At 34.8% G+C, this 27,434-nt stretch overlaps 1 protein-coding gene across 1 annotated transcript in view; it reads left to right on the top strand.

Moving 5' to 3' along the window:
• LOC114327204 (probable multidrug resistance-associated protein lethal(2)03659) overlaps nt 1-27,434 on the top strand; it is a 205,465-nt gene that overhangs the window by 122,206 nt on the left and 55,825 nt on the right. The window contains exon 6 of the mRNA XM_050660975.1: nt 4,113-5,399. Coding sequence (XP_050516932.1) covers nt 4,113-5,399 — 1,287 coding nt within the window. The remainder of the gene's footprint in view (nt 1-4,112; nt 5,400-27,434) is intronic.

The raw sequence follows: 27,434 nt of genomic DNA, 5'->3' as shown, positions 1-27,434 counted from the left end.
GCATGAGAGTTTAATGTTCGGAGAGTTTAAGTCTGTTCTGTCGGACAAAATACATGTGCCGTTTTCGTGGTCTGACCGTTCCAAATTTTTAACCTGGTCCACAATTAAAACTTCTGTTCCAGTGTTCCCATATATCAAAGTTTGTCCGACTAGACACCCTTAAGCTATTAACAAATTTTCAGCGTGCTATTAATCAACTTTTTTTATACGCGGGATCCAGACCTAAGCGATTTTATAGCGGATTTTTCAGCGAACAATTTCCACTATATCTATCTATCTATCTATCAGCGAGGTTCCTACAGCCTCTGCCGCTTCTCGCATTTCGACTGCCATCGTTTTCTGTCCATCCATTCGTCTTTTTGATGGCTCTATCTTTCATGATGTGCCGTACATTTTCTTCCCAGGCAACTGAAGGTCTTCCCCTTCTTCTTCTTTGGTGTGGTATGTAATTTAAAGCTTTCTTTGGCCGGCCATCTATCTTCATTCATTCGTTTCACGTGACCATACCACACTAGTTGTCTAGTTTCAATTTTATCTACACTGGAATATACAGTATGTGTCCTCCTTCTAATATCTTCATTCCTGATGTGATCTTTTTTAGATATACCACACGCTCTCCTTAGATAATCCATTTCTACTACTTCTATTCTTTTCCTATCTTTTTTTTGTCATCTGCCAAACTTCTGCCCCATAAGTCATAATAGGCTCTACCAAGGTACGATAGATTGTCAATTTCGTTTCTTGCCTTATATCTTTAGACCACAGTAGAGAGCTCAGAATGTTTACCGCTTTTTTGCCCTGCTGCGTTCTCTTTTCGATGTCTCTTTTGGTAGTGCCCTCTTTAGATATTATAGATCCGAGATATTTATATTCATTACATCTTTTCGTGGTTCTAATTTCTATCTCTGGATCTTCTTCATCATCCCCTATTTTAAGTTACTCTGTCTTTGACATATTCATATTGAGGCCCCATTTTTCATATTTTTTCTTTAGTTTTCTAAACATGTAGTCCATGTCTTCCTCATCATTCGCTACGACTACCTGATCATCTGCAAAAAACAAAGTTGTTAGACATTTACCACTGCCTATGTCTATTCCCATTCCGGATACTTGTTTCCTCCACTGCTCTAGCGATGATTGAATATATATTTTAAATAAAGTCGGAGACAGACAACATCCTTGTTTAAGCCCCTTTGATATAGGGAATGATTCAGATATAAAGTTTACTTCTTTAACGACACTTCTTGCATTTTTGTATATATTTGCGATAGCATCCACATACTCTCTACTGAGACCTACCTTCGTCAATATTTGAAACAGTTTTTTCAAATGTACCGTATCGTATGCCTTCTCCAAATCTACAAACAATAAGTGGGTAGATAGATTCCTTGCCTTCCGTTTTTCTATTACCTGCTGCAGAACGAATATATTATCAGTGCACGATCTTCCTGCACGAAATCCACTTTGTTCTTTCATGTCTTCGTATTCTGATTATATTCTTTTCTTTATTATTCGACCGTACAACCACCCTACTGAGCTGGTAACAGTTATTCCTCTATAGTTAGAGCATATGCGTTTATCCCCTTTCTTGAATACTGAGCAGATGTATCCAACATTCCAATCATCAGGGATATTTTGTCCTTTTAAGTATTTATTAAATAGTTGAACCAATATCTCATGTAATATGTTTGGTCCGTACTTTACCAACTCAATTGGGATGTCTCCAGGTCCTGCTGCTTTACTGTTTTTAGATATTTTGAGGGCTTGGCTTAACTCTCCGGTTGTTATCTCAACTATTTGTGTATGTTCGGCTAATTCTTCCATTTCGATCTCTTGGAATTTACATCTATCTTCTGTCCGTAAAATCTCATAATGGTGTTTCCACTGTTTAAGATCTATTAACTTTATGTTAGATTTTTCCTTTCCTTCCCTCTGGAGAGACTTTATTACCTTCCACGCTTGCCCAACTCTTGTTCCACCCATATACCTATCCACTTCTGCGCATTTTCGGTCCGACATCTCATTTTTACTTTTCACTACTTCTCTTTTTACATCTCGATTTAATGCTGCATATCTCTTGTGATCTTCCTCCTTTCTTGTTGACATCCATTTCTGATAAGCAGTTTTCTTCTTGTTTACTAACGTTTGCATATTCTCCGACCACCATTCTGTATTTTTTATTTCATGTTTGTATTTATACCCCAAAGCTTCACTTGCAGCCTCATGAATGTATTTTTTAATTTGCTGGTATAATTCTTCCGCTGTTATATTTTCTCGTCCCACATTTTGTAATTTTGTGGCCAGTCGTAATTTATATAGAAATTTCGTTGAGCCTTCTTTCAAGCTTTCTAGGTTATATTTATGAAATCTTACTTCTTGTCCCTTTTCTATATTCTGTACCTGAGTATTATTGTTTTTGCGATAGTTAACTATCACGTTGGCCATAAGTAAAGGATGATCGGATCCACATTCTGATCCACGGTATACCCTTACGTCAGTGGTTTTCCGCTGGGAAGTTTGACGTTGAATTCCATAGTCGACGATCGAGCGCAGATTCCTAGTAGGTTGTATCCATGTAAATTTGTGGATGTCTCTATGTTGAAAAAATCCATTCATACTCTTGAGAGACATTGTTTCACAAAAACCTCTATCTAAGACGCATTCCGTTGTCATTGGTTATTTGTTCCCCATATCTTCCTACGAATCTATTATTTTCTTCTCTACCTACTCTGCCGTTTAAATGTCCTAGTACATAGATTTCACAGTTATCTTTAACTTGAGAGATTATTTCATTCATCTTGTAGAAATCGTCTTTACTTTCTGGATCTGCATTTTCATTTGGGGCATACACTCCGACAATTACGATATTGTACCCATTCTTTGTCATTTCCAGCATCAGCAGTTGTTCATTTACTTCAGTCCACGATTTAATATTATTTTTAAGATTTTTTCGAATAGCAATAGAGACTCCTCTCTTAGCTCTGTTATCTTTGCTCACTCCACTGAAGATATGTATTTCCACTATAAAGTTGTTTAATTTTATTTATTTATCCAGGTTTTACAGCGCTCCAAACTTGACCAGGTTCTCGAATTCTCATAGGAATACAATAAAAACAAAACCTTGGGCTTACTTTCCTATCTATATTATTTTTTAATTATTATGATTTTAAAAATCCTATGCTATTATTTTTGACCCATTTCCCGGCCACCTATGAGGTACAGTCTGGAGGCGCGTTTTTTGTGTGGTATCCCCAATAGGCCTAATCCACGGACAATTATTTCTAGACAAAATAATATTATTTATTATTATATATTGAAAAAGATCTATAATAGTTATTATTTTTCATTTTTTTATGGTCCTGGTTGCGAGTCAAGATCAGAATTAGTATCCAGGTGAACTTTTGTGGAATAATGAGAGTTAGAGTTGGCGGCATTGTCAGTAATTCATCTACCAATTCATTTTCTTCAATAATTAGTGTTGATATATCCACGATGTTGCTGCAACTTTCACCACCATAATAGTGGCACACTGCTGAACATTTAAGGTCTGCTTATCTGTAACCACATGCACTTCCAGTTTCCATTGCATCTGCTAAAGATGAATTTCATAAGCTCGGGGATACTGGAGGCTTGGAAGTTTGGATTGGTATCCAAAATTTTCCATGCTTTTTCCAGTCCCAATTTTCCGGATCACAATGTTTACCGAGCCATGACTGAATCTGGTGATACACTCAGAATCTTTGGAAACGGGCTGCATCTTGTCTTGGAGGAAGTGAAAAAAAGATTAAAAATGCATCTTATGTCACTGTTTTAGCGAATCGTTTGTATCTCAGGGTTTCCAGAGAATCGTTTTTATTTCCGCCATATAAAGAGACGAAAAACGTACGCCGACAACAGTCAGTAAAGATTGCTCGACTTTCCTACTGACAAATAATTTTCCCTCGAATGGTATCTTAATTATCTTTTTTTAATAAAAATCTATTATTTCTGAGTTTCACCACGTCATACTTCATCTCTTCAAATATCTCGGCATTTATATTAGTTTTTAAAATTGAAATTTTACTAATTTTAATAATAAATTACAAGTAACATTTTATTATTTAATATTTTAGGAATGAAGTAAAGTTCATCAGGAAAACATCCGTCATCCGTGCAATTTTGATGTCCTTGGCCAGGACTGTAAACGACGTAGCTGTTGCCATATGCTTGGTAACATTTGTTTTGACAGGAAATCCTCTAACAGCTTCCTATGCCTTCACAGTTACTTCGTATTACCGTCTGATGGGCACATTGACTTACTTCTTCCCTACGGCCGTTTCTCAAGGCTCCGAGATGTACATATCGATGAAGAGAATCCAGAAATTCTTGCAGTATGATGAGCTCAAGACTGACGCTCATTTCATTCCTGAAAACTCTCTAAACGGTAACAAAAACGGCAAACTTGCTATGAAAGAATTACCTAGTTCCGATAAGGGAAGCATCCATATTAGAAACGCGTCTGCTAAATGGTTTAAGTCGCAACCCGAGAACAATTTAGAAGACATTGACATGGATGTAACACCTGGTAATCTAGCAGCTGTGGTTGGATCTGTAGGAAGTGGAAAGACAACCTTACTGCACATAATAATGAAGGAGCTCGAGCTCCAACGTGGATCTGTTACTGTAAGTGGTAAAATTTCTTATGCATCTCAAGAACCTTGGCTGTTTGGAGGTAGCGTAAGGCAAAATATTCTATTTGGAGAAAAATACGACCAAGTTAAATACAACGAAGTAGTACGAGTGTGTGCCTTACAAAGAGATTTTACTCTATTTCCTCATGGAGATAGAACCTTGGCGGGTGAACGAGGAGTTACTTTAAGTGGAGGACAAAGAGCTAGAATCAACTTAGCTAGAGCTGTTTACAAAGAAGCTGATATTTACTTACTAGATGATCCCCTATCCGCTGTTGATACTCATGTTGGTAAACAGATATTTGAAGAATGTATCTGTGGATACCTTGGAAGCAAATGCGTCGTCTTGGTGACGCATCAGCTACAATATTTAAAGAAAATACCGAATATATTTTTATTAAAGAATGGTCAAGTAGCTGTTTCTGGATCATATGATGACATAAGAAACTCCAATACAGACTACAGTAAAGTTTTGGCAAATATAGAAGAGGAAGAGGAGGAAATAAGAAGGAAGTCCAGAATTGTTCAAACAAAACAAGAGAAAGATGAAGAAGAAGAAGAAGTGCAGGTGTTACAAAGAGAAGCTAAGAGTACTGGTAATATTTCTGGACGTGTATATCTAAAATACGCTCAAGCAGGTGGGCATCTGTTTAAGGCTTTCTGTTTAATATTTCTGTTTGTAATGGGCCAAGCTTTGTTGAGTATGTGCCAATATTTCGTTACTTTCTGGTAAGTAATTATAAATATTTAATTAGTATATTAATATGTCTGTTTACATTTGCGAATTTTATCTTACATCTTACGATCTTAAGTAAATACGTATTCGATTTCATAAGAAGCCCTATATTTTATCTTCAGTTATTCTTAAAATATCATCATTCAATCTTCGCTTGTCCACTGCTAGACATAGATCTCCCTCATAATTTTTCATCTGTTTGGATCTCGTGCCTCTTGCATCCAATTCCTATGAAAACGTTTTAGATTATCAATCCAATGTGGACTAAATCTGCTTCGGTAGGTATCATATCTTGGTCTCCATTCCAGAATCCAATTTGCCCATCTGTTATTTATCGTTCGAGCCACGTGACCTGTTCAGTTTTATTTCAGTGTTGTTATTATCTGTAAGCATTAACCACTAGTGATGATTGTCGTATGTGGCGGTTTGGGATCTTGTTTCCTAGTGAAACGTTTATCATAAGACGCTCCATCGGCCTTTGAGATACACGGATCTTTTGCACTGTTTGCCTTTTCATAGTCAACGTTTCCGCTCCGTAAGTCAACACTGGCAAAACGCACTGATTAAAGGTTTTTCTTTTAAGACATATTGGTATATCAGACGATTTGAAAATAGAGTTCAGCTTGCCGAAGACTGTCCATTCAGTCTTATACGATGGAGAAACTCAACGGTTTGGTTATCTTTTCCTATACGAATGTCATGCCCTATTTATAAGCTATGACTTGGTCTATGGTTCTTGTTCCTACACATATCTCTTTGCTGACTACAAGATTTGTCATCATCTGGATTTTAGATATATTAATTTCCTATACCACTACTAGCGAGGAAAGATAAAGCTTATTTAAAAGTTCTTTGGCCCCATTTGGCACAATATCATCTGCAAACCACAGGTGGCTAAGCTTTTTTCCATATCGATATCGGTGTCAAGCCACCGATCTATATCAGTGTCTCGCTGTCCAGACCGTCTGTGCTCGGTCACTCAGCCGCCGAATTGACTAAATAATTTTTGTTCTGCTCGACGGCTGAGCACCCGAAAGGTGTGGCCATCAAGCCCACGTCTGTCGGTACGTGACCTCGATGCTTAACTTTCGCGACTATGGTCCATTTGACCTACCTTAATGGTACTTAGTGCCAGAAGGGCGACGTTTGTGCTCTAACTATCCTGTGGCTGTCTCAATTCTTCATTCTTAAGTGTTTTCTCTATATCCAGCTAACTGCTGTCTAGGCCGTCTATGTACCGTTCTTTGGTTTTCGTCATAGTAAGTCAATTCTCTTAATAATCTGCTGGGATAGTTTTTGATATTGTCGACTATTTCGTGTGCTCTTTCGTCTATCATTCCCAGAACTTTCTTTTGTTGCGTATGTCCAAACACGTATCATAATGGGACATATCTAGGTATATTCAGAGCTTCCCTGATCATGCGGTTTTGGATGGTTTGTAGTTTTTTCTTGTTGGTTTTACACGTATGCCCCCATGCGGCTGAGGCGTATGTCAGTGTTAGCAAAATTATACAATTCGCCATCCTAATCTTTGTCTTAAATCTCAATTTACTCTTTCGACCTATTAGCGTGGACTCCTAAGGGGTTTAGCTTTGTTGATTGTTTGTTTTACGTGTTCTGTAAAGGTTAGCCTTTTGTCCAACCTTACGCCTAGGTATTTGGCTAGATTTGATCATTCAATTTGGGTATCAAATAGGGATAGTACCTCATTTGGCCTTCCTTTTCTTTTTTGGTACATGACGGCCTGTGTTTTGTCAGGATTGACAGCTATTTTTCACTGCACACACCATTCTTGTAGTTCGTCAAGAGCTCTTTGTAGGTGTCTTGTTGCAAAATCTGGGTGGGTACTGATAAAAGCTATCGCTATATCATCTGCTTAAAGACTTAGGAACGATCTGGGTTCAGTTGGGGTATCTGCCGTATATGTGATATATGGATATGGCGATAACACAGCCCCCTGTGGCACACCAGCCTCCATGGTCCCAACTTCTGGCAGGGTTGGCCCTATCCGAACTCTGAACCTGCTGTTGGCTAGGTATGACGAGAGAAGACACGTCATCGCCTCACTATAACCATAGTTATTATAATTATAATTTTATTCAACAATAATAGGTACAATCTTTTTAGATATTTACATATAAAGTGAATAAATCCCGAAGGTCTCCGAGAGGTGTGGATACACCTGCTTCGGTAAATAGGATATAAAATAATAAATAATAACATACTAACGTAAATAACATAAATAACATAAATAGCAACATAATACAATATAATATAATACAATAAATAGATAGGTACGTTTTCTTTTGTAAATACACAATTATGTTTTAGTAAATACGATACGTAGAATAAATAATATAATGAAAACAATAAAATAAATACTTAGTTTAACAATAAAGCACGAATAATTAATTTTTCTTTAAAACAATTATGTATTACTAACAATAATTAGTTAGTAATATTTTTGAAGAATGGTGTATATACGCATGTTTTATTAAATATGATAAAAATAATAAGCAAAATAAATCAGTTTAAAACAATATAAAATTTGAAATATAGGTATAAAAATTGGTAGTGACTCTAGAGTTTCATTTATTTTTTTGTTTTTTAATGTATGTAAATTTAAGCTACTATAATGATGTCACAAAAATTTCTTGTTTGTTCCATCTGAAATGATTTTAATTTCTTTTTAAATAGAGGAACATTCTTAGTATTTTTGATATCACTGGGGATATGATTATATATTTTTGGGGCTAGAAATAGAAAACTTCTTTGACAGAAGGACTTTGTCATTTTCGGAATCATATAGAGGTGTTTGCCTCTTGTATCATGCTCATGTGATGGTAAATTGTTGTCTGTTTTCATGGTGTGATATTTTAAAGACACACAAAGAAAGTATAATTGTTTCAAGTCAAATATATTACTATCCTTATATAATCTATCTGTAGAGTAGGTGTATGGTTTAGACATAATAATTTTCAGAAATCTTCTTTGTATGATTTCCAGTGGGAGAATGTGTGTTTTCAGGGCGCTTCCCCAAGCCAGTATACCATAACGGAGATGACTTTCTACTAGTCCGTAATATAGTGTGCGAAGGTATATATTAGGTATGTGTTTTTTAAGATGTTTAAACTTATACAGGATAAACTGTAGCTTTTTAATGATATATTTAATGTGAAAGTCCCATTTTAGATGTGTATCTATAAAAACTCCTAGATATTTTACATTTGTTACGGGTTTAATATAAAAATTTTGTTTATTATGTGATATTTGAAGGGGTTTGAAAAGATCAGTAGTCAAGTTAGAGTTAAATACTGGTAGATAAACAGTTTTCTTAAAATTGATTGTTAGTATTTTGTAGTCAAACCATTCTTTTATTAGTTGTAAATCATATTCTGCTATTGTTTTTAATTCATACCAATTCTCAGCATCATAAATAATAGCAGTATCATCAGCAAACCCAATTATATACCCTGTACTCTGTAATGAAAATAATCCATTTATATATAGATTAAACAGGACAGGACCTAATACTGTTCCCTGTGGCACTCCATTATGTTATACCTCTTTTTCCGCTTATTACTTCGGAGACCCTTACTACCTGTTGTCTCTCAGAGAGGTAATTTCTAAATAATTGTAAACAGTTTTCTCTTATACCAATTTTCTCTAAGGTTTGTAAGAGGTTATTGTGACTAACAGTGTCAAAAGCTTTGGCCAAATCAAGAAATACGCATAAGCAAACTTTATTTTTGTTAAGTGCTTCATATGCTTTGGATGTTAAATTCAAAATGGCATCTTGGGTGGAAGTATTTTGCTTAAAACCAAATTGGTGAGGGGAAATTAAATTATATTTTTTGATATATATGCTGTAAGCCTAACAAAAAGTGGAACAGTGGAGACAAGCTCTGGAGGAAAAAGGTTTAAAACTTAGTAGGACAAAAACAGAGTATTTGGAATGTTCATTTAAAGATGGAGTTACTACAAATAAAATGGTATCTTTGGATGGTGAAATGATTGTGAAAAGCAATAGTTTTAAGTACCTAGGATCGGTATTACAGAGTAATGGAGAAATAGATGGAGATGCATACAGTAGAATTAGGGCTGGATGGATGAAGTGGAAAGAAGCAAGTGGTGTATTGTGTGACCGAAAAATTCCAATGAAGCTGAAGGGAAAATTCTATAAAACAGCCATAAGACCGGCTATGATGCACGGAACTGAATGTTGGGCAGTGAAAAAGAAAGAAGAACAAGGAATGCATGTGGCGGAAATGAGAATGCTTAGATGGATGAGTGGAGTGACAAAGAAGGATAAAATTAGAAATGAGTATATTAGGGGAAGTCTAGGTGTGGCACCAATTGATGCCAAAATGAGAGAGCATAGGTTAAGATGGTTTGGTCATGTTCAACGTCGAGACGTTAATCACCCAATACGAAGAATAGCTGAAGTGCAGATTCCTGGAAGGAGTAGGAGAGGAAGACCAAAGAAGACCTGGGGGCAGACGATAAGGCAGGATATGTTGGTAAAGGGGATTTAAATTGATATGACCCAAGATAGAATTGTGTGGAGAAATGCAATTAGGGAAGCCGACCCCGCATAGGGATAAGGCAAACAGAATGATGATGATGATGATCTTGCATTTGTTAGAGGTGTCAATTTTATTTCTTTAATGTGTAGGGGGATCAGTATAAGCTTTAGTTCAAGTTTATGGGGTCGCCACCCTTGTCCCCCGGGCGCCATCTTGGAAATGGAGTGCAAAGTTGTTTCGCGCTATATCTCGTAAACTACCAACCCTACGGAAAATCTAATTAAATGTAAAATGTAGAAAATTAAATTTTCTACAATTTTATTTCTATTACTTTTTATCGTCAAGTGGCCAACAAAAAAATATAATCAAAAATATGTAAAAAATTTTTAACAAGTTTTCGTTTTGGAGGTTATAACTTCTTTCAGTTCATTTTAAAATAAAATAACACTATAGCAATTTTGTAGAGGGTTTTTCAGTGAAAAATTTCCACTATAAAGTTGGTTAATTCTATTTATTTATATACGTTTTACAGCGCTCCAAACTTGACCAGATTGTCGAATGCTCATAGGGATACAATAAAAACAAAAGTTAGGCTTACTTTTCTATCTATATATATATATATATATATATATATATATATATATATATATATATATATATATATATATATATATATATATATATATATATATGAATTATATGCAAACAATCTACCTACTTGTTTTGGTAATGAAACCTGTATGGCCTTCCACTTTGAAGGCACTAGATGGCGCTCGGTATTTAAAATAAAATACCTAGAACGCCGAAAACAAGAGGCAATAATTGCTGCTTTCTACTTTAACAAAAGTATGAAAATAATGTGTAAATAATATACGAAATTAATATTCACACCTCCGTCTCTCCTACCATTCGTAGACCGGTTTCTGCATTATTGCGTCATCAGTACGACTTTATAGGAAAGACGAAGATGAGAACATTCCTTTCGTATATCTGAGGCCGCGATGCAGCCAAAAAGTCATTCAAAGACTGGTGCAATCTGAATTATATGCAAACAATCTACCTACTTGTTTTGGTAATGAAACCTGTATGGCCTTCCACTTTGAAGGCACTAGATGGCGCCCGGTATTTAAAATAAAATACCTAGAACGCCGAAAACAAGAGGCAATAATTGCTGCTTTCTACTTTAACAAAAGTATGAAAATAATGTGTAAATAATATACGAAATTAATATTCACACCTCCGTCTCTCCTACCATTCGTAGACCGGTTTCTGCATTATTGCGTCATCAGTACGACTTTATAGGAAAGACGAAGATGAGAACATTCCTTTCGTATATCTGAGGCCGCGATGCAGCCAAAAAGTCATTCAAAGACTGGTGCAATCTGAATTATATGCAAACAATCTACCTACTTGTTTTGGTAATGAAACCTGTATGGCCTTCCACTTTGAAGGCACTAGATGGCGTGTGACGTTCCGCCCCTTATAGAATCGATTATTGATGGGAAGATATTATTTAACTATCCAAAATATTATTTAATTATTTTCAGAATTATTTTCTTTCAATGTTTATTCAAATAGAACTTAAACCCATCTCAGAATTTTTAAATGCTTGATGACGTCACATTTAAAACGTGGCAACAGTGGTTTCCCCACTTTGACAGCCAATGCTTAGTAGAGGGGTACGAAGGATTCAGCTGTGAACGTGAGCCTTGGATTGCCATTGTTTCTCGAGTGTTCGGTCTGAATCGTAGTGTGCGGGGTCATTAGACTCAATTATTCACCTCTAATTCTCAGTTCCAAATTGATTAAATATTACAATAAAAGTATAGTGAAGTTATCCAGCAGCAGTGGATTTGAAGAATTTTAGAGCATACTATATCCAATGAGTTCTACCCCGGTAAATACACATTTTATTAAGTATTTTATTCAGCCATTTTGGAAGTCCTTGACATTTGCTAACTAAGTTTCACATAGTCTATTTTCATGGTTTTTATGTTTTATTTTCATGGATCAAACTCATCTAGAGATAATTCAATATTCGTTGTTAATTTGTGCTTCCAGTTGGAAAATAGAGCTAATTTAAACTCCATTTTTTATATTCCTTTCAAGTCTACAGAACTCCTATCTTTTGAACGATGATCAAATAAGTATCCATCGCTTAGTCTTACTATATTTCATCCTTGTATAATATATCTATATACCGGTGTATATATTATAATAAAATATTCTTTCACAGTAATTATATTTTGTATTTCAATTGGAAATTACTTGTGTTATTTGACCAAGGTCATCTGATAGCAACCTGATAAAAGGTCAAGCTGTCTAGTCATTCAAGTTTTTGGACTTAATGACCTATTTCTTCTTATTCCCATAGGAATAAAAACACCTCCTCGTATCTCTTGCTTCTTTTTTTTTGACATTGGTAGATTGGTAGTAACACCACACTGTGTTTTTTTTAGCACCTACCATGAAATCTTAAAGCCACCCTACAACAACACCAAGGCCAGACCACACAGAGAGAAACAATCAATAGGCGACCAGCCTGGATTATTTCCACATTTTCTTTTTTTTGAGTACCTCCAGCTGCTTTCCAACAGTTTTCCTCTCCTGTACCTCCAGCAGGACAGCTGCTAGCGAGAGTTAGCACCCTTGGGTGCTCATTACATCAACTTCAAGATTAGGAAAGAGTGGTTTGTTTGGGAACATTTACTGTGCTCTTATTAAAGACAGACTGGTTTTGTGATATTTAGTACATTTTTTTTTATAGTTCAATTGCACACACATTTTTCCTGCTTTATATTTTTTATAGGTTTTTTTTCTTTACAACATAATATTTAATTGATAGCGTTCCCCAACACTCTGCAATCTATAAAGGTATAAATTTCTGAGCTCAGATATTTTCCCTGATAATAGTAGTCGGTACTCTTATCTTGATTATTTTTAGGCTGTGTTCCACTTTTGTATAATTATTTAAACTCATTCCATTATTTTAGTATATGTTTAATTAAATTTTTAAAAATTAACTTCACATATTAGTCAAAATTGTAATTATTAACTTTATTTAACTTGAACTTATTAACTTTACTTAACTTTAACTTATTAACTTTATTTAACTTTAACTTTAATTTATTAAATTCATATGAACTTCTGGATTCTAATCCCTCAGATTAGTTTTTGGTTTCACTTGTTATTATTACTATTATAAACCACGAGTTAGGAAAAGGATCTGTGTATCCACTCGTAGGTTTATTTATTCAATAAGGCTTGTGCCTGTCCCACTCACAGTGAGGTATTTATATGTTATATATAGTATCAGGTAGTATTTAATTAAGGTGTACGTATTATAAACGTACAATTATTATTTGGTGAGGGTTCTACTAACCTAGTTGTAAGTTGTACTTCCTGTATTAGAGGTACCCGTAGTCAGTTTTTCTAACCTTATAAAGAGTATTCTTAGATCATAGTTGTATGATGATTTTGTAATTGACTTTCACTAGTATCACTTTTTCCTGTCATGTTAGAGTTACACACTAGTTACTTGTCCTAACTCAGAGATTGTTAAAAAGATCTAGTAGTTACATTCAATAAATACACATTTATTGTGATTTTTTTTTCTTATTACTCCTTTATTTTTAGTAGTACATTTTATAATTTAATAATCTTTAATAACTTTTCACATACTTGTACTACAAATTTAACATACTCTATAGCAGCGTAGAATACCTGGAAGAGCGTTAACCTAGTTATCCTTCTTCTGGCGCCCAAAAATTCATTCTATTTTCAGTATATTATTATATTTACTCTATCTATTTTCTGAACATTATCTTCATATCTTCTTTTCGAGCCATCATTGTCACTTCCTTTAATCTATTGTCTGGCCAAAAATAGCCGTGCAAATTGGCCGAATCCTTCCTTGAGTGTCAAGTGGCCCTTCTCATACATATTTAGCTAGCCATTCAAGTTATATCTATCTATTAATGATTTCTCATCTCTAGTCCTGTATCAATTCGATATTCTTTGTCTTGGCATCCTTCCATACAAATACTACTACAAAGTTGTATTTTAGTTACTCCAGCTTCTTTAACGGAGAAGCCACACATTTTTGTCCTTTGGCTACATTAAGTAGATCTTCTTCTTTTTACTACTTCTGTTGGAGTTTACCACTCCCTTTTCATTCACTCCAACAGAAAATCATCAGCTAGTTGTTACATCGGCTTTCCAACGTGGTGGCTTTATTTTTGGTCTGAGACAGTATTCATTTAGGTCAATTCTTCTCTTTTATCTGAAATCTCTTTGTTATTTCCGTTTGGTATCCTATACACATATTGTTACTTATTTATTTTATTTTTAATTTCTGATACATATCAGGTATTCTTAAACGCTGTTTTGATTTTTGTTTATATTTTGGGACCTCATTATAGTATATGTTTGTGCAGCTTACATTCTGGGTTAGATTTTGAATTTTTATTGGGAACTTATATTTAATATTGCTATTAATAATATAATTCATATAACAATTTTATTTCTTCAGTCAATAGTGGTATAGTTGGAGGTACAACTAAGTGTTGATTATTATTATTATTATTATAGATATATATTTTTTCTAGAGTGGTGGTAAGTTACATATAAATAAAAAAATTTACTTCCAGTATTTAGGTAGTAGGTTTACTTGAGTATACAATATTTATTGGATTATTTATCCATTTATTTGATCTTATATATTTATTTGATCTTATTTATTAGATTATATACTGCATTATATATATATTTTTTTTTTGCTGGCTATTTTGATTTTGTTGGTGTGTTGCTGATATTTTCTCGGTTTATATTATATATATTTTGCGTGCAAACTTTCATATTTTCATATTTTTCATATTTCTGTTCTTTGGACTATTTGTCAATAACTTTGCTCTCATCATGTGTGCTTTTAAAGCTGAACATCTTCTGGTGGATGAATTGGATTATGAATTAAAGATTCGGGACATAATGCCAGAGGAGTCGACAACTGTCGATAAAAAACGCAATCTTTTGAGAGGTGCTTTGAAACAAGAAGCTGGCAATAGAAGTTTTCTCCAAATTTCAGCTGTATCCCTTCCTTTTGAGGAACAACAAAAAGGAATCACTGAAACATTGGACAGCTTGTCTAAAAAAATCGAAAAGTTTAGGGGAACTGTAAAGGATACAGAGTATGCGCGATTAACATCTCGTCTAGGCCATATTTCTGCCCGTGTACACTTGCTACACTGTCCTTCTGAAGAACAGGAACCGTTCAAGAGGTCTGTTTCTCTTAAAATATTAACACTAGAGGGTGAACTTGATTCTAGAGTTAACCCCATTGCTACCTCTACTCCTAATGCTTCAGTCAATGTACCTAGCTTTACGTACTCCAAACCTGTTCAAGTACACAAATGGGGTATTTCATTTTCAGGTGAAAAACAGCACACTGATGTGATGTCATTTTTAGAAAGGGTTGAATGTCTTCGAATATCTAGAGGTGTTTCTGAAGAGGATTTGTTTGCTGCTTCTGCTGAGTTGTTCACCGGGACCGCTTTTACATGGTTTATGAATAACAGGGGTAATTTTTCTTGTTGGTCTGATCTGATTAAAAAGTTGAAGTCGGATTTTCTTCCGTAGTCATTCCAGGATGATTTATTAGATCAAATTAAGAATCATAAGCAGAAACCTGGGGAATCTGTTACTATGTTTATTAATACTATATTAGGTATGTGTAGTCGTTTAGACACTCCTTTGTCAGATTTAGCTAAAATTAAAATCATCCTTAAATGTCTATTGCCCTTTTATCATCAACAATTAGCTCTTATGGACATTCAGAACATTGATGACCTTACTATAAAATGCAAACGTTTGGAGGAAACGTTATCCTGGTCTTCTCAACCTCCATCCACATCTCGATCCTCTTCTAACTCTTCTTCTCAGCCAACTTCCTTTAGGCAACGTTCTTGGCTAAATAAGGGTCATGAACATAATGTTTCGGTTGTTAGTTCTCTTGTCTGCTGGAATTGTGATCAGCCTGGTCACCCATTTTACAATTGTGGGATTCCTCAAAATCGTATTTTCTGCCATGGTTGTGGCCGAGAGAACACCCTTAAAAGAAACTGTTCTAAGTGTTCGGGAAACGACACGTCGGAGGTCCGTCCCCTGAACGTTTCTCCGTCCAACATCCAATCAGGGAATCAAACCCCATCGTCAAACGAAACTGCTGGACCAAGCACATCCAGCAACCCAAACCCATCTTCACGAAAAGGGAAAGGGGTGTCGTTCAAGAAAGCAGCACACACCACAAAACAAAATTAAACCAGAAATTTATTTCTATAGATAATACGTTAGATTCGCTTGATTCAAATGATCACAGATGGTCATTTACAAACGCTTCTTTGATTGGTAGTGTTCAACGTAACAATAATAATTGTGATAGTAATGTGGTTCCATTATCTATATTAGATTCTAGTTTTGTTAATGATGATGATACGTCTGGGTTAGTTCCATATAACGGTTGTAGACAACCAAATACTTTAGATCTAGATATTAATTCGTTATTAGTTAGGAAACAAAATGATAATAGGCCATATCTTCCTATTCAAATTTTAGGACAATCGTGTTTAGCTTTGTTAGATAGTGGCTCTAATATTTCATTGATAGGGGCACATTCGTTAAATTTATTGAAAAATTCTAGTATTCCCATTATGCCCATTTCATCTTTGCAAGTATCTACTGCAGATGGTACAGTTCAGTCCATTACGGGCAAACTCCAAATTAAAATCACAGTGGCAGATTTATGTAGGGAAATTACATTTTATGTTATTCCTTCCGTGCAGAATTCTATAATTTTAGGTATGGACTTTTTCAATGCTTTCAATAGTACCTTAAGTTGTTCTGATTTTTCTTTTTCCATATCTGAATTTAATTTATCTACCCTTAGTGCTATTCACGATTTTGCTAGTTTATCAAGCTCTGAACAAAGGCAATTAGAGAGTATGATCTCTAAATTTACTACTCTTTCTTCAAAAGACAAACTAGGTCGTACGTCGTTAATCTCTCACACTATCGAAGTGGGAAATCCCACTCCTTTCAGATTATATCAGTACCCCATACCTCAAGCCTGGCAGGCAGATTTAGAAAAGGAAGTAGATTCGATGCTTGCTTTAAATATCATAGAACCTTCAACATCGTCCTACTGTTCTCCGCTCTGGTTAACGAAGAAGAAGGATGGATCCTTCAGGATCTGCTTTGACGGTCGAAAACTAAACAGTATCACAACTAACAGGGATGCTTATCCTATCCCCAGAATAGATGTGATTTTGAGCAAACTTCAGAATGCCAAATACATCTCTTCTATTGATTTGTCTAAGGCCTTCCTACAGATCCCACTGAGTGAAGAGAGCAAGAAGTATACTGCTTTTGCTGTCAGTGGTAAAGGATTATTCCAGTTTGTCACCATGCCTTTCGGTCTTGTTTCTGCTCCTCAGACAATGTGTCGTCTGATGGATTTAGTCATTGGTCCACCGTTAGAGCCCTATGTTTTCTATTATTTAGACGATATTTTGGTTGTCACTCCTGATTTTTCCCTTCATATGGAAATTTTAGATAAGTTATTTTTACGTCTTAAGGAAGCTAATCTAACGGTCAATCTGGATAAATGTCAGTTTTGTCGCCCTAGTCTTAAGTTCTTGGGTTATGTTGTGGATAACCAGGGGCTGAGGACTGATCCTGAGAAAATAGTTGCTATCAAAAATTTTCCTATACCAAAGACCACCACCCAAGTCCGTAGGATATTGGGAATGTGTGGCTATTATCGGCGATTTGTACCGTCCTACTCTACTTTGTTGTCACCTCTTACTGATCTTTTGAAGAACAGGAAAAAGGGACAGACCATTACTTGGACTCCTGAGGCTGACGAAGCTTTTAGGCGCGTTAAAGATGCTTTAACGAGCGCTCCGGTTATGATGTCACCTAATTTTGATGAGCATTTTTATCTAATGACAGATTGCTCTAATACAGCTTCTGGAGGCGTATTATTTCAGTTGAAAGATGGCTCCGAACACCCCATAGCGTACACTAGTAAGAAGTTGAACAAGGCCCAGAAAAACTATTCAACTACGGAGAAAGAACTCTTAGCTATCATCCATGGGTTAGAAGCTTTTCGTTATTATCTGGAAGGTCGTAATTTCACTATAATTACTGATCATAGTTCCTTAGTATGGCTTCATAGTATGAAAAACCCTTCACAGAGGCTTTCTCGATGGATATGCAAACTGGCTGCCTATTCATATAAGATTGTCCATAGAAAGGCAAACGGGGTAGTGGTCGCAGATGCTCTTTCACGTGTCCATGATATTAATGTCCTAGATCTGTCCTCTTTAAGTCCTGATATGTGGTATCAGAATATGATTGATAGGGTCACTCAAGACCCACAAAAATATCCTGATTTTAAGGTAGAGAATAATATTCTGTACAAACACATCTTAAGTCCGATAGAGTCCTTATCCAATATGTCGGAGTGGAAAATAGTTGTACCTACGCCAAATAGGGAAAATATTCTGCATATGTTTCATGATGAAGTTACGGCAGGTCATTTTGGTTTTTATAAGACTTATCACCGTATTGCCGAATTATATTATTGGCCTGGTATGCGGAAGTCTATAAAAAGGTACATTTCTAAATGCATGGTTTGTGCTACTTGTAAACCAAGTAACCTACCACAGGCTGGACTTATGGGTTCCTTCAGGAACATAAATTTTCCTTGGCAGATGATCTCAATGGATCTCATTGGACCTTATCCTCGGAGTTACAAGGGTAATACCTATTGCCTGGTAGTTGTGGATTATTTCACTAAATTTCCTTTAGTTTGTCCCCTTCGCCAGGCCACAACTCCAGCAATTTTAAAATATTTGGAGGAACAAGTCTTTTTGGTGTATGGTGTTCCTCAAATTGTGTCATGTGACAACGGTCCTCAGTTTGTATCGAAGGCCTTTAAAGATCTTCTAGCTAAATATAAGGTTCAAAAGACCTTTTATAATGCTGCCTACCATCCACAAGCAAATCATACTGAGAGAGTAAATCGTAGTATTGTCACAGCTCTAAGGTCCTATACTTACCCTGATCACAGAGCTTGGGATCAATATATTCATTCCATAGCTCAAGCCATAAGGACTTCTGTCCATGAAGTTACCCAGTGCTCTCCAGCATATTTGAATTTTGGTAGGAATGTGGCTTTATCAGGTGATTATTTTGGTGTAATTTCAGACAATTCCGAAAATCTTCCTCAAATATCTGAGAAACTTCATCGCTTAGATGATCTCCAGACGTTACCTCATATTTTCGCAGACATTAGGAAGAAGTTAAAAACTTCTTACCTAAGGAACCAGCAGCACTATAATTTGAGGAAACGAGATCTGCGATTCTTTGTTGGTGATCGAGTCTTAAAGCGCAATTTTGTCAAATCCAATAAGGGTGATGCCATTTCTGCAAAGTTTTGCCAGAAATATGTCCCATGTACTGTCTCAAGGGTAATATCTCCTTTGATTTATGAATTAAAGGACAATTCGACTAATAAGCGAATTGGTCAATTTCATGTAAAGGATTTACTGCCTGACAACACCATGGACGATGTGGATTCTTCAACTTCATCGGAAGAAGATTAGCTTAACAGGGTTGTTTAAGCTAATATCTTCCTGTGTTTGCCTTTAATTAGTTTTATTATGGTATAGTATTTTAGTTTAAATTGTTAATCACCAGATAATGCCTGACCATAGCAATTTTTATCCTTCGGCATGGCTTGATGATTTCTCACGTATTAGTTATTAGGTACCGAATTCTTGTGTAATACCGCTTGTATGAGTTTATTATTATTTTTTTGTAAATACTAATCCAGCCAGTAGTATTACCAAGTTAATAACCTCCACTTGTACTCTTAGTTTTGTACTCAACCTCTCAGAATAAAAGGGCTGTTGATTATTATATATTAAGATATTTGGATGTGTGGGCTCATACAAGTATTCTTGCTTAATATAGATGGAGCTATGTTACACTACCATATCTTAGATTATGTGTTATATCTTGGATATTTGATTACATACCTATTATTTTTTTTATTGTTTTTATATCATGTCATTGGATTTGCCATATTGGAAAGAAGTTGTGGTTGTTAATTTGTTATTGGGTTACTTTATTGATATTTGTCACAGGTACCTTAAATACTTTATATTAATTCGGATTCTTACTTCCTCCACAGGATGATTCTGGAATGAATTTGGAATTTTGATTTATAAATGAATTCTTGAGTCCTTCATATTTCTTCTTATGAACTAGTCTGTTAATGCTCAAAGTTGGTGAATACGTGGGTTCGAAGTTCAGCAACTGATCACTGCTATCCGATTTCGTAATCCATGTCTTTCTTGTCAGAGTAGGCAGATGTTTATCCATGATAATATTTCTGGTTGGGAAATGGTGTACAACACTTCCTAACCATTCTTGTGCAATTGTTCCAAATATTCCAGGCACATTTTCACACGATAATAGGGAAGTCTAGTTTGCTTATTTTATGTCTCTTAGTTCATAGTATATAGATGCTTGACTTTCCATAGACGTAGAGTCGTAATGTTAGTGATTAACCCACTGGGACAAATTATTGATTTTCTTTTTAGTAGATTCCCTCTTCTTTCCTTAGGCATTAATTGTTGCTTAGATTCAGGAATATCTCCTGGATAATCCTATGTATGTTCACATGAATATACAGTCTTATGAAAGATTGGGAGCTCGTTCCCGTCATATTTTGTATTTACCATGGAGTCATAGAACTTATAAGTTCATCCTTTATTTTTACTATTTAGTTTCGATAGGCTCATATTACCGGATGAGGGTAGATCTAGAGCTAATTTAGTTAGTTATTTAGTATTAGTGAGAATTGGTCCATAAATCTTCCTGATCGTTCTTCTTTGGATATGCTCCTATAAATCTGGTGTCCATTGCTAGTCCGATTTTGGATTAAGTGTCCGATTCTTCACTTATTTTGTTTATTTGGTTGTATAGGTTCGTATTACCGGATGTGGGTGTACGTAGACCTAATTTATTTATATGATTTAGTATGGATGTGAATTGGTCCATAAATCTTCCTGGTCGTTCTTCATTGGATATGCTTTTGTGAATCTGTTGTCCATTGATAGTCTGACTTTGGATTGAGTGTCTGATTCCACATTTATTTTGGTTAATGTGTTTGCATTCCTTTGGTATGTTCACTATTTATATTAGTTGGTATTGGTGAAAATTATTCTATAAATATTCCTAGTTGTTCTTCTCTGGATATGCTATTACGAATCTGGTGTCCATTGCTAGTCCAATTTAGGATTGAGTGTTTGATTCTTCACTTATTATAGTTATTGATTTCATTGGTGACTTTAGTATATGTACTTGCGTTATGGTATGAATTGGCTCTCACCTTTGCCTGGTTGTTCGTCCTTGGATATACTCCTTATAAATCTGATGTCCATGGATAGTTCAACTTTGGATTTACTGCCAATTCGACACTTATTTGTCATTATAAATTATGTCTCATCTTTAGCACTTTTACTAGGACTTCGGGTCATATTTTGCAATTTCCGTTATTTGCTGCAGTGACCATCCTACTTTCCCTTGATTATTAGTGGTGATTATTTGTAATCTTGCGAATCAACGGGGAATGATACACTAAGCACTACTACTCTAGTTTAATATTTTGAAAAAAAAAAAAAAAAAAAAAAAATTTTTTTTAAATAAAATTTTTTTTTCTGGTGGTTGAAAGGGAATGTGACGTTCCGCCCCTTATAGAATCGATTATTGATGGGAAGATATTATTTAACTATCCAAAATATTATTTAATTATTTTCAGAATTATTTTCTTTCAATGTTTATTCAAATAGAACTTAAACCCATCTCAGAATTTTTAAATGCTTGATGACGTCACATTTAAAACGTGGCAACAGTGGTTTCCCCACTTTGACAGCCAATGCTTAGTAGAGGGGTACGAAGGATTCAGCTGTGAACGTGAGCCTTGGATTGCCATTGTTTCTCGAGTGTTCGGTCTGAATCGTAGTGTGCGGGGTCATTAGACTCAATTATTCACCTCTAATTCTCAGTTCCAAATTGATTAAATATTACAATAAAAGTATAGTGAAGTTATCCAGCAGCAGTGGATTTGAAGAATTTTAGAGCATACTATATCCAATGAGTTCTACCCCGGTAAATACACATTTTATTAAGTATTTTATTCAGCCATTTTGGAAGTCCTTGACATTTGCTAACTAAGTTTCACATAGTCTATTTTCATGGTTTTTATGTTTTATTTTCATGGATCAAACTCATCTAGAGATAATTCAATATTCGTTGTTAATTTGTGCTTCCAGTTGGAAAATAGAGCTAATTTAAACTCCATTTTTTATATTCCTTTCAAGTCTACAGAACTCCTATCTTTTGAACGATGATCAAATAAGTATCCATCGCTTAGTCTTACTATATTTCATCCTTGTATAATATATCTATATACCGGTGTATATATTATAATAAAATATTCTTTCACAGTAATTATATTTTGTATTTCAATTGGAAATTACTTGTGTTATTTGACCAAGGTCATCTGATAGCAACCTGATAAAAGGTCAAGCTGTCTAGTCATTCAAGTTTTTGGACTTAATGACCTATTTCTTCTTATTCCCATAGGAATAAAAACACCTCCTCGTATCTCTTGCTTCTTTTTTTTTGACATTGGTAGATTGGTAGTAACACCACACTGTGTTTTTTTTAGCACCTACCATGAAATCTTAAAGCCACCCTACAACAACACCAAGGCCAGACCACACAGAGAGAAACAATCAATAGGCGACCAGCCTGGATTATTTCCACATTTTCTTTTTTTGAGTACCTCCAGCTGCTTTCCAACAGTTTTCCTCTCCTGTACCTCCAGCAGGACAGCTGCTAGCGAGAGTTAGCACCCTTGGGTGCTCATTACATCAACTTCAAGATTAGGAAAGAGTGGTTTGTTTGGGAACATTTACTGTGCTCTTATTAAAGACAGACTGGTTTTGTGATATTTAGTACATTTTTTTTTATAGTTCAATTGCACACACATTTTTCCTGCTTTATATTTTTTATAGGTTTTTTTTCTTTACAACATAATATTTAATTGATAGCGTTCCCCAACACTCTGCAATCTATAAAGGTATAAATTTCTGAGCTCAGATATTTTCCCTGATAATAGTAGTCGGTACTCTTATCTTGATTATTTTTAGGCTGTGTTCCACTTTTGTATAATTATTTAAACTCATTCCATTATTTTAGTATATGTTTAATTAAATTTTTAAAAATTAACTTCACATATTAGTCAAAATTGTAATTATTAACTTTATTTAACTTGAACTTATTAACTTTACTTAACTTTAACTTATTAACTTTATTTAACTTTAACTTTAATTTATTAAATTCATATGAACTTCTGGATTCTAATCCCTCAGATTAGTTTTTGGTTTCACTTGTTATTATTACTATTATAAACCACGAGTTAGGAAAAGGATCTGTGTATCCACTCGTAGGTTTATTTATTCAATAAGGCTTGTGCCTGTCCCACTCACAGTGAGGTATTTATATGTTATATATAGTATCAGGTAGTATTTAATTAAGGTGTACGTATTATAAACGTACAATTATTATTTGGTGAGGGTTCTACTAACCTAGTTGTAAGTTGTACTTCCTGTATTAGAGGTACCCGTAGTCAGTTTTTCTAACCTTATAAAGAGTATTCTTAGATCATAGTTGTATGATGATTTTGTAATTGACTTTCACTAGTATCACTTTTTCCTGTCATGTTAGAGTTACACACTAGTTACTTGTCCTAACTCAGAGATTGTTAAAAAGATCTAGTAGTTACATTCAATAAATACACATTTATTGTGATTTTTTTTTCTTATTACTCCTTTATTTTTAGTAGTACATTTTATAATTTAATAATCTTTAATAACTTTTCACATACTTGTACTACAAATTTAACATACTCTATAGCAGCGTAGAATACCTGGAAGAGCGTTAACCTAGTTATCCTTCTTCTGGCGCCCAAAAATTCATTCTATTTTCAGTATATTATTATATTTACTCTATCTATTTTCTGAACATTATCTTCATATCTTCTTTTCGAGCCATCATTGTCACTTCCTTTAATCTATTGTCTGGCCAAAAATAGCCGTGCAAATTGGCCGAATCCTTCCTTGAGTGTCAAGTGGCCCTTCTCATACATATTTAGCTAGCCATTCAAGTTATATCTATCTATTAATGATTTCTCATCTCTAGTCCTGTATCAATTCGATATTCTTTGTCTTGGCATCCTTCCATACAAATACTACTACAAAGTTGTATTTTAGTTACTCCAGCTTCTTTAACGGAGAAGCCACACATTTTTGTCCTTTGGCTACATTAAGTAGATCTTCTTCTTTTTACTACTTCTGTTGGAGTTTACCACTCCCTTTTCATTCACTCCAACAGAAAATCATCAGCTAGTTGTTACAGGCGCCCGGTATTTAAAATAAAATACCTAGAACGCCGAAAACAAGAGGCAATAATTGCTGCTTTCTACTTTAACAAAAGTATGAAAATAATGTGTAAATAATATACGAAATTAATATTCACACCTCCGTCTCTCCTACCATTCGTAGACCGGTTTCTGCATTATTGCGTCATCAGTACGACTTTATAGGAAAGACGAAGATGAGAACATTCCTTTCGTATATCTGAGGCCGCGATGCAGCCAAAAAGTCATTCAAAGACTGGTGCAATCTGAATTATATGCAAACAATCTACCTAATTGTTTTGGTAATGAAACCTGTATGGCCTTCCACTTTGAAGGCACTAGATGGCGCCCGGTATTTAAAATAAAATACCTAGAACGCCGAAAACAAGAGGCAATAATTGCTGCTTTCTACTTTAATTATTGCCTCTTGTTTTCGGCGTTCTAGGTATTTTATTTTAAATACCGGGCGCCATCTAGTGCCTTCAAAGTGGAAGGCCATACAGGTTTCATTACCAAAACAAGTAGGTAGATTGTTTGCATATAATTCAGATTGCACCAGTCTTTGAATGACTTTTTGGCTGCATCGCGGCCTCAGATATACGAAAGGAATGTTCTCATCTTCGTCTTTCCTATAAAGTCGTACTGATGACGCAATAATGCAGAAACCGGTCTACGAATGGTAGGAGAGACGGAGGTGTGAATATTAATTTCGTATATTATTTACACATTATTTTCATACTTTTGTTAAAGTAGAAAGCAGCAATTATTGCCTCTTGTTTTCGGCGTTCTAGGTATTTTATTTTAAATACCGGGCGCCATCTAGTGCCTTCAAAGTGGAAGGCCATACAGGTTTCATTACCAAAACAAGTAGGTAGATTGTTTGCATATAATTCAGATTGCACCAGTCTTTGAATGACTTTTTGGCTGCATCGCGGCCTCAGATATACGAAAGGAATGTTCTCATCTTCGTCTTTCCTATAAAGTCGTACTGATGACGCAATAATGCAGAAACCGGTCTACGAATGGTAGGAGAGACGGAGGTGTGAATATTAATTTCGTATATTATTTACACATTATTTTCATACTTTTGTTAAAGTAGAAAGCAGCAATTATTGCCTCTTGTTTTCGGCGTTCTAGGTATTTTATTTTAAATACCGGGCGCCATCTAGTGCCTTCAAAGTGGAAGGCCATACAGGTTTCATTACCAAAACAAGTAGGTAGATTGTTTGCATATAATTCAGATTGCACCAGTCTTTGAATGACTTTTTGGCTGCATCGCGGCCTCAGATATACGAAAGGAATGTTCTCATCTTCGTCTTTCCTATAAAGTCGTACTGATGACGCAATAATGCAGAAACCGGTCTACGAATGGTAGGAGAGACGGAGGTGTGAATATTAATTTCGTATATTATTTACACATTATTTTCATACTTTTGTTAAAGTAGAAAGCAGCAATTATTGCCTCTTGTTTTCGGCGTTCTAGGTATTTTATTTTAAATACCGGGCGCCATCTAGTGCCTTCAAAGTGGAAGGCCATACAGGTTTCATTACCAAAACAAGTAGGTAGATTGTTTGCATATAATTCAGATTGCACCAGTCTTTGAATGACTTTTTGGCTGCATCGCGGCCTCAGATATACGAAAGGAATGTTCTCATCTTCGTCTTTCCTATAAAGTCGTACTGATGACGCAATAATGCAGAAACCGGTCTACGAATGGTAGGAGAGACGGAGGTGTGAATATTAATTTCGTATATTATTTACATATATATATATATATATATATATATTTTTCATTCATACAATTTATTATGATTTTAACATTCCTATGCTATTATGACTCTGTTTTTGACCTTTCTCCCCACTATAAAACTTATAACCCTAAGCATATATAGAAAAGTCCCAAGAAGTTGTTTGAGGACAAATTCGCCGGTTCAGAAGAAGAATGACACAACCGAAAAATGCAAAATTCTTAAGAAGAGCAAAAAAACGATTTTTGATATCAAAATCATGAAGTATGATAAAAATTAGTCATTCACCACACCGTGGTCAGGATCTCGAGATTTAAGCGTTTTTTGGGGTGTGCCGCTTGTCTACGAAGTAACATAACTTTTTTCCTATTGTATATTTTGACTTAAAATTTTCCAAAAAACTTCTTCAGGAAATATATTTTATTGTTGTGTTAGTTAAAATTATAAACTAAAAAGTTTGTCACTCAACTTTTTTAAGTAAACGTGTAACTAACGAAATATCATGACAAAATGTTTAAAAATTAACAACTCGTTTTTCAATATGTTTAAACATTTTGGACAAATTTCGTTGTTATCTACATACTTCAGAGATGACACAGTAAAATTTTCCAAAGGAAATATTTACAGCGACCAAAGATACACTGAGGTAAATTTGAAAAATCATCAAAATTAATTTTTGGCTTTTCTGTATAAAATTTGATTTTTGAACATGTTCCACCACCTCTAGATAAAAATAAACTTCATATTCGGATTCAGCGACCTCAAAAATATAAAAATAGACCAAAATTGGTTATTCACCTTACATTTGATTTTCGTGGTCGGCATAACGGTTGATGCCGCTCGCCTAATATATGGATAGAAAAATATTAGTTTTCTTGTATTCCTATGAGAATTCAAGAATCTGGTCAAGTTTGGAGCGCTGTAAAACCTATATAATAAATAAAGTTAAACAACTTTATAGTGAAAATTGTTCATTTCAAAATCCTCTACAAAATCGATACGAGTTATTTTATTGTGAAATGAACGGAAAAAAAGTTATAACCTCCAAAAGGAAATTTCTTACAAAATTTTCTCTTATTTTTGTTTATAACTTTTTTGTTGGTCATTTGACGATAAAAAGTAATAGATATAGACTTGTAGAAAACTTAATTTGCTACATTTTTTGTGTAAGTAAATTTTCTGTAGAATTGCTAGTTTATGAGACA

Source organism: Diabrotica virgifera, chromosome 9 (genome assembly GCF_917563875.1).
Source record: "Diabrotica virgifera virgifera chromosome 9, PGI_DIABVI_V3a".
Taxonomy (NCBI): Eukaryota; Metazoa; Arthropoda; class Insecta; order Coleoptera; family Chrysomelidae; genus Diabrotica; species Diabrotica virgifera.
Note: the sequence above shows the minus strand (reverse complement) of the source record. Positions and strands in the feature narration are given on the sequence as shown.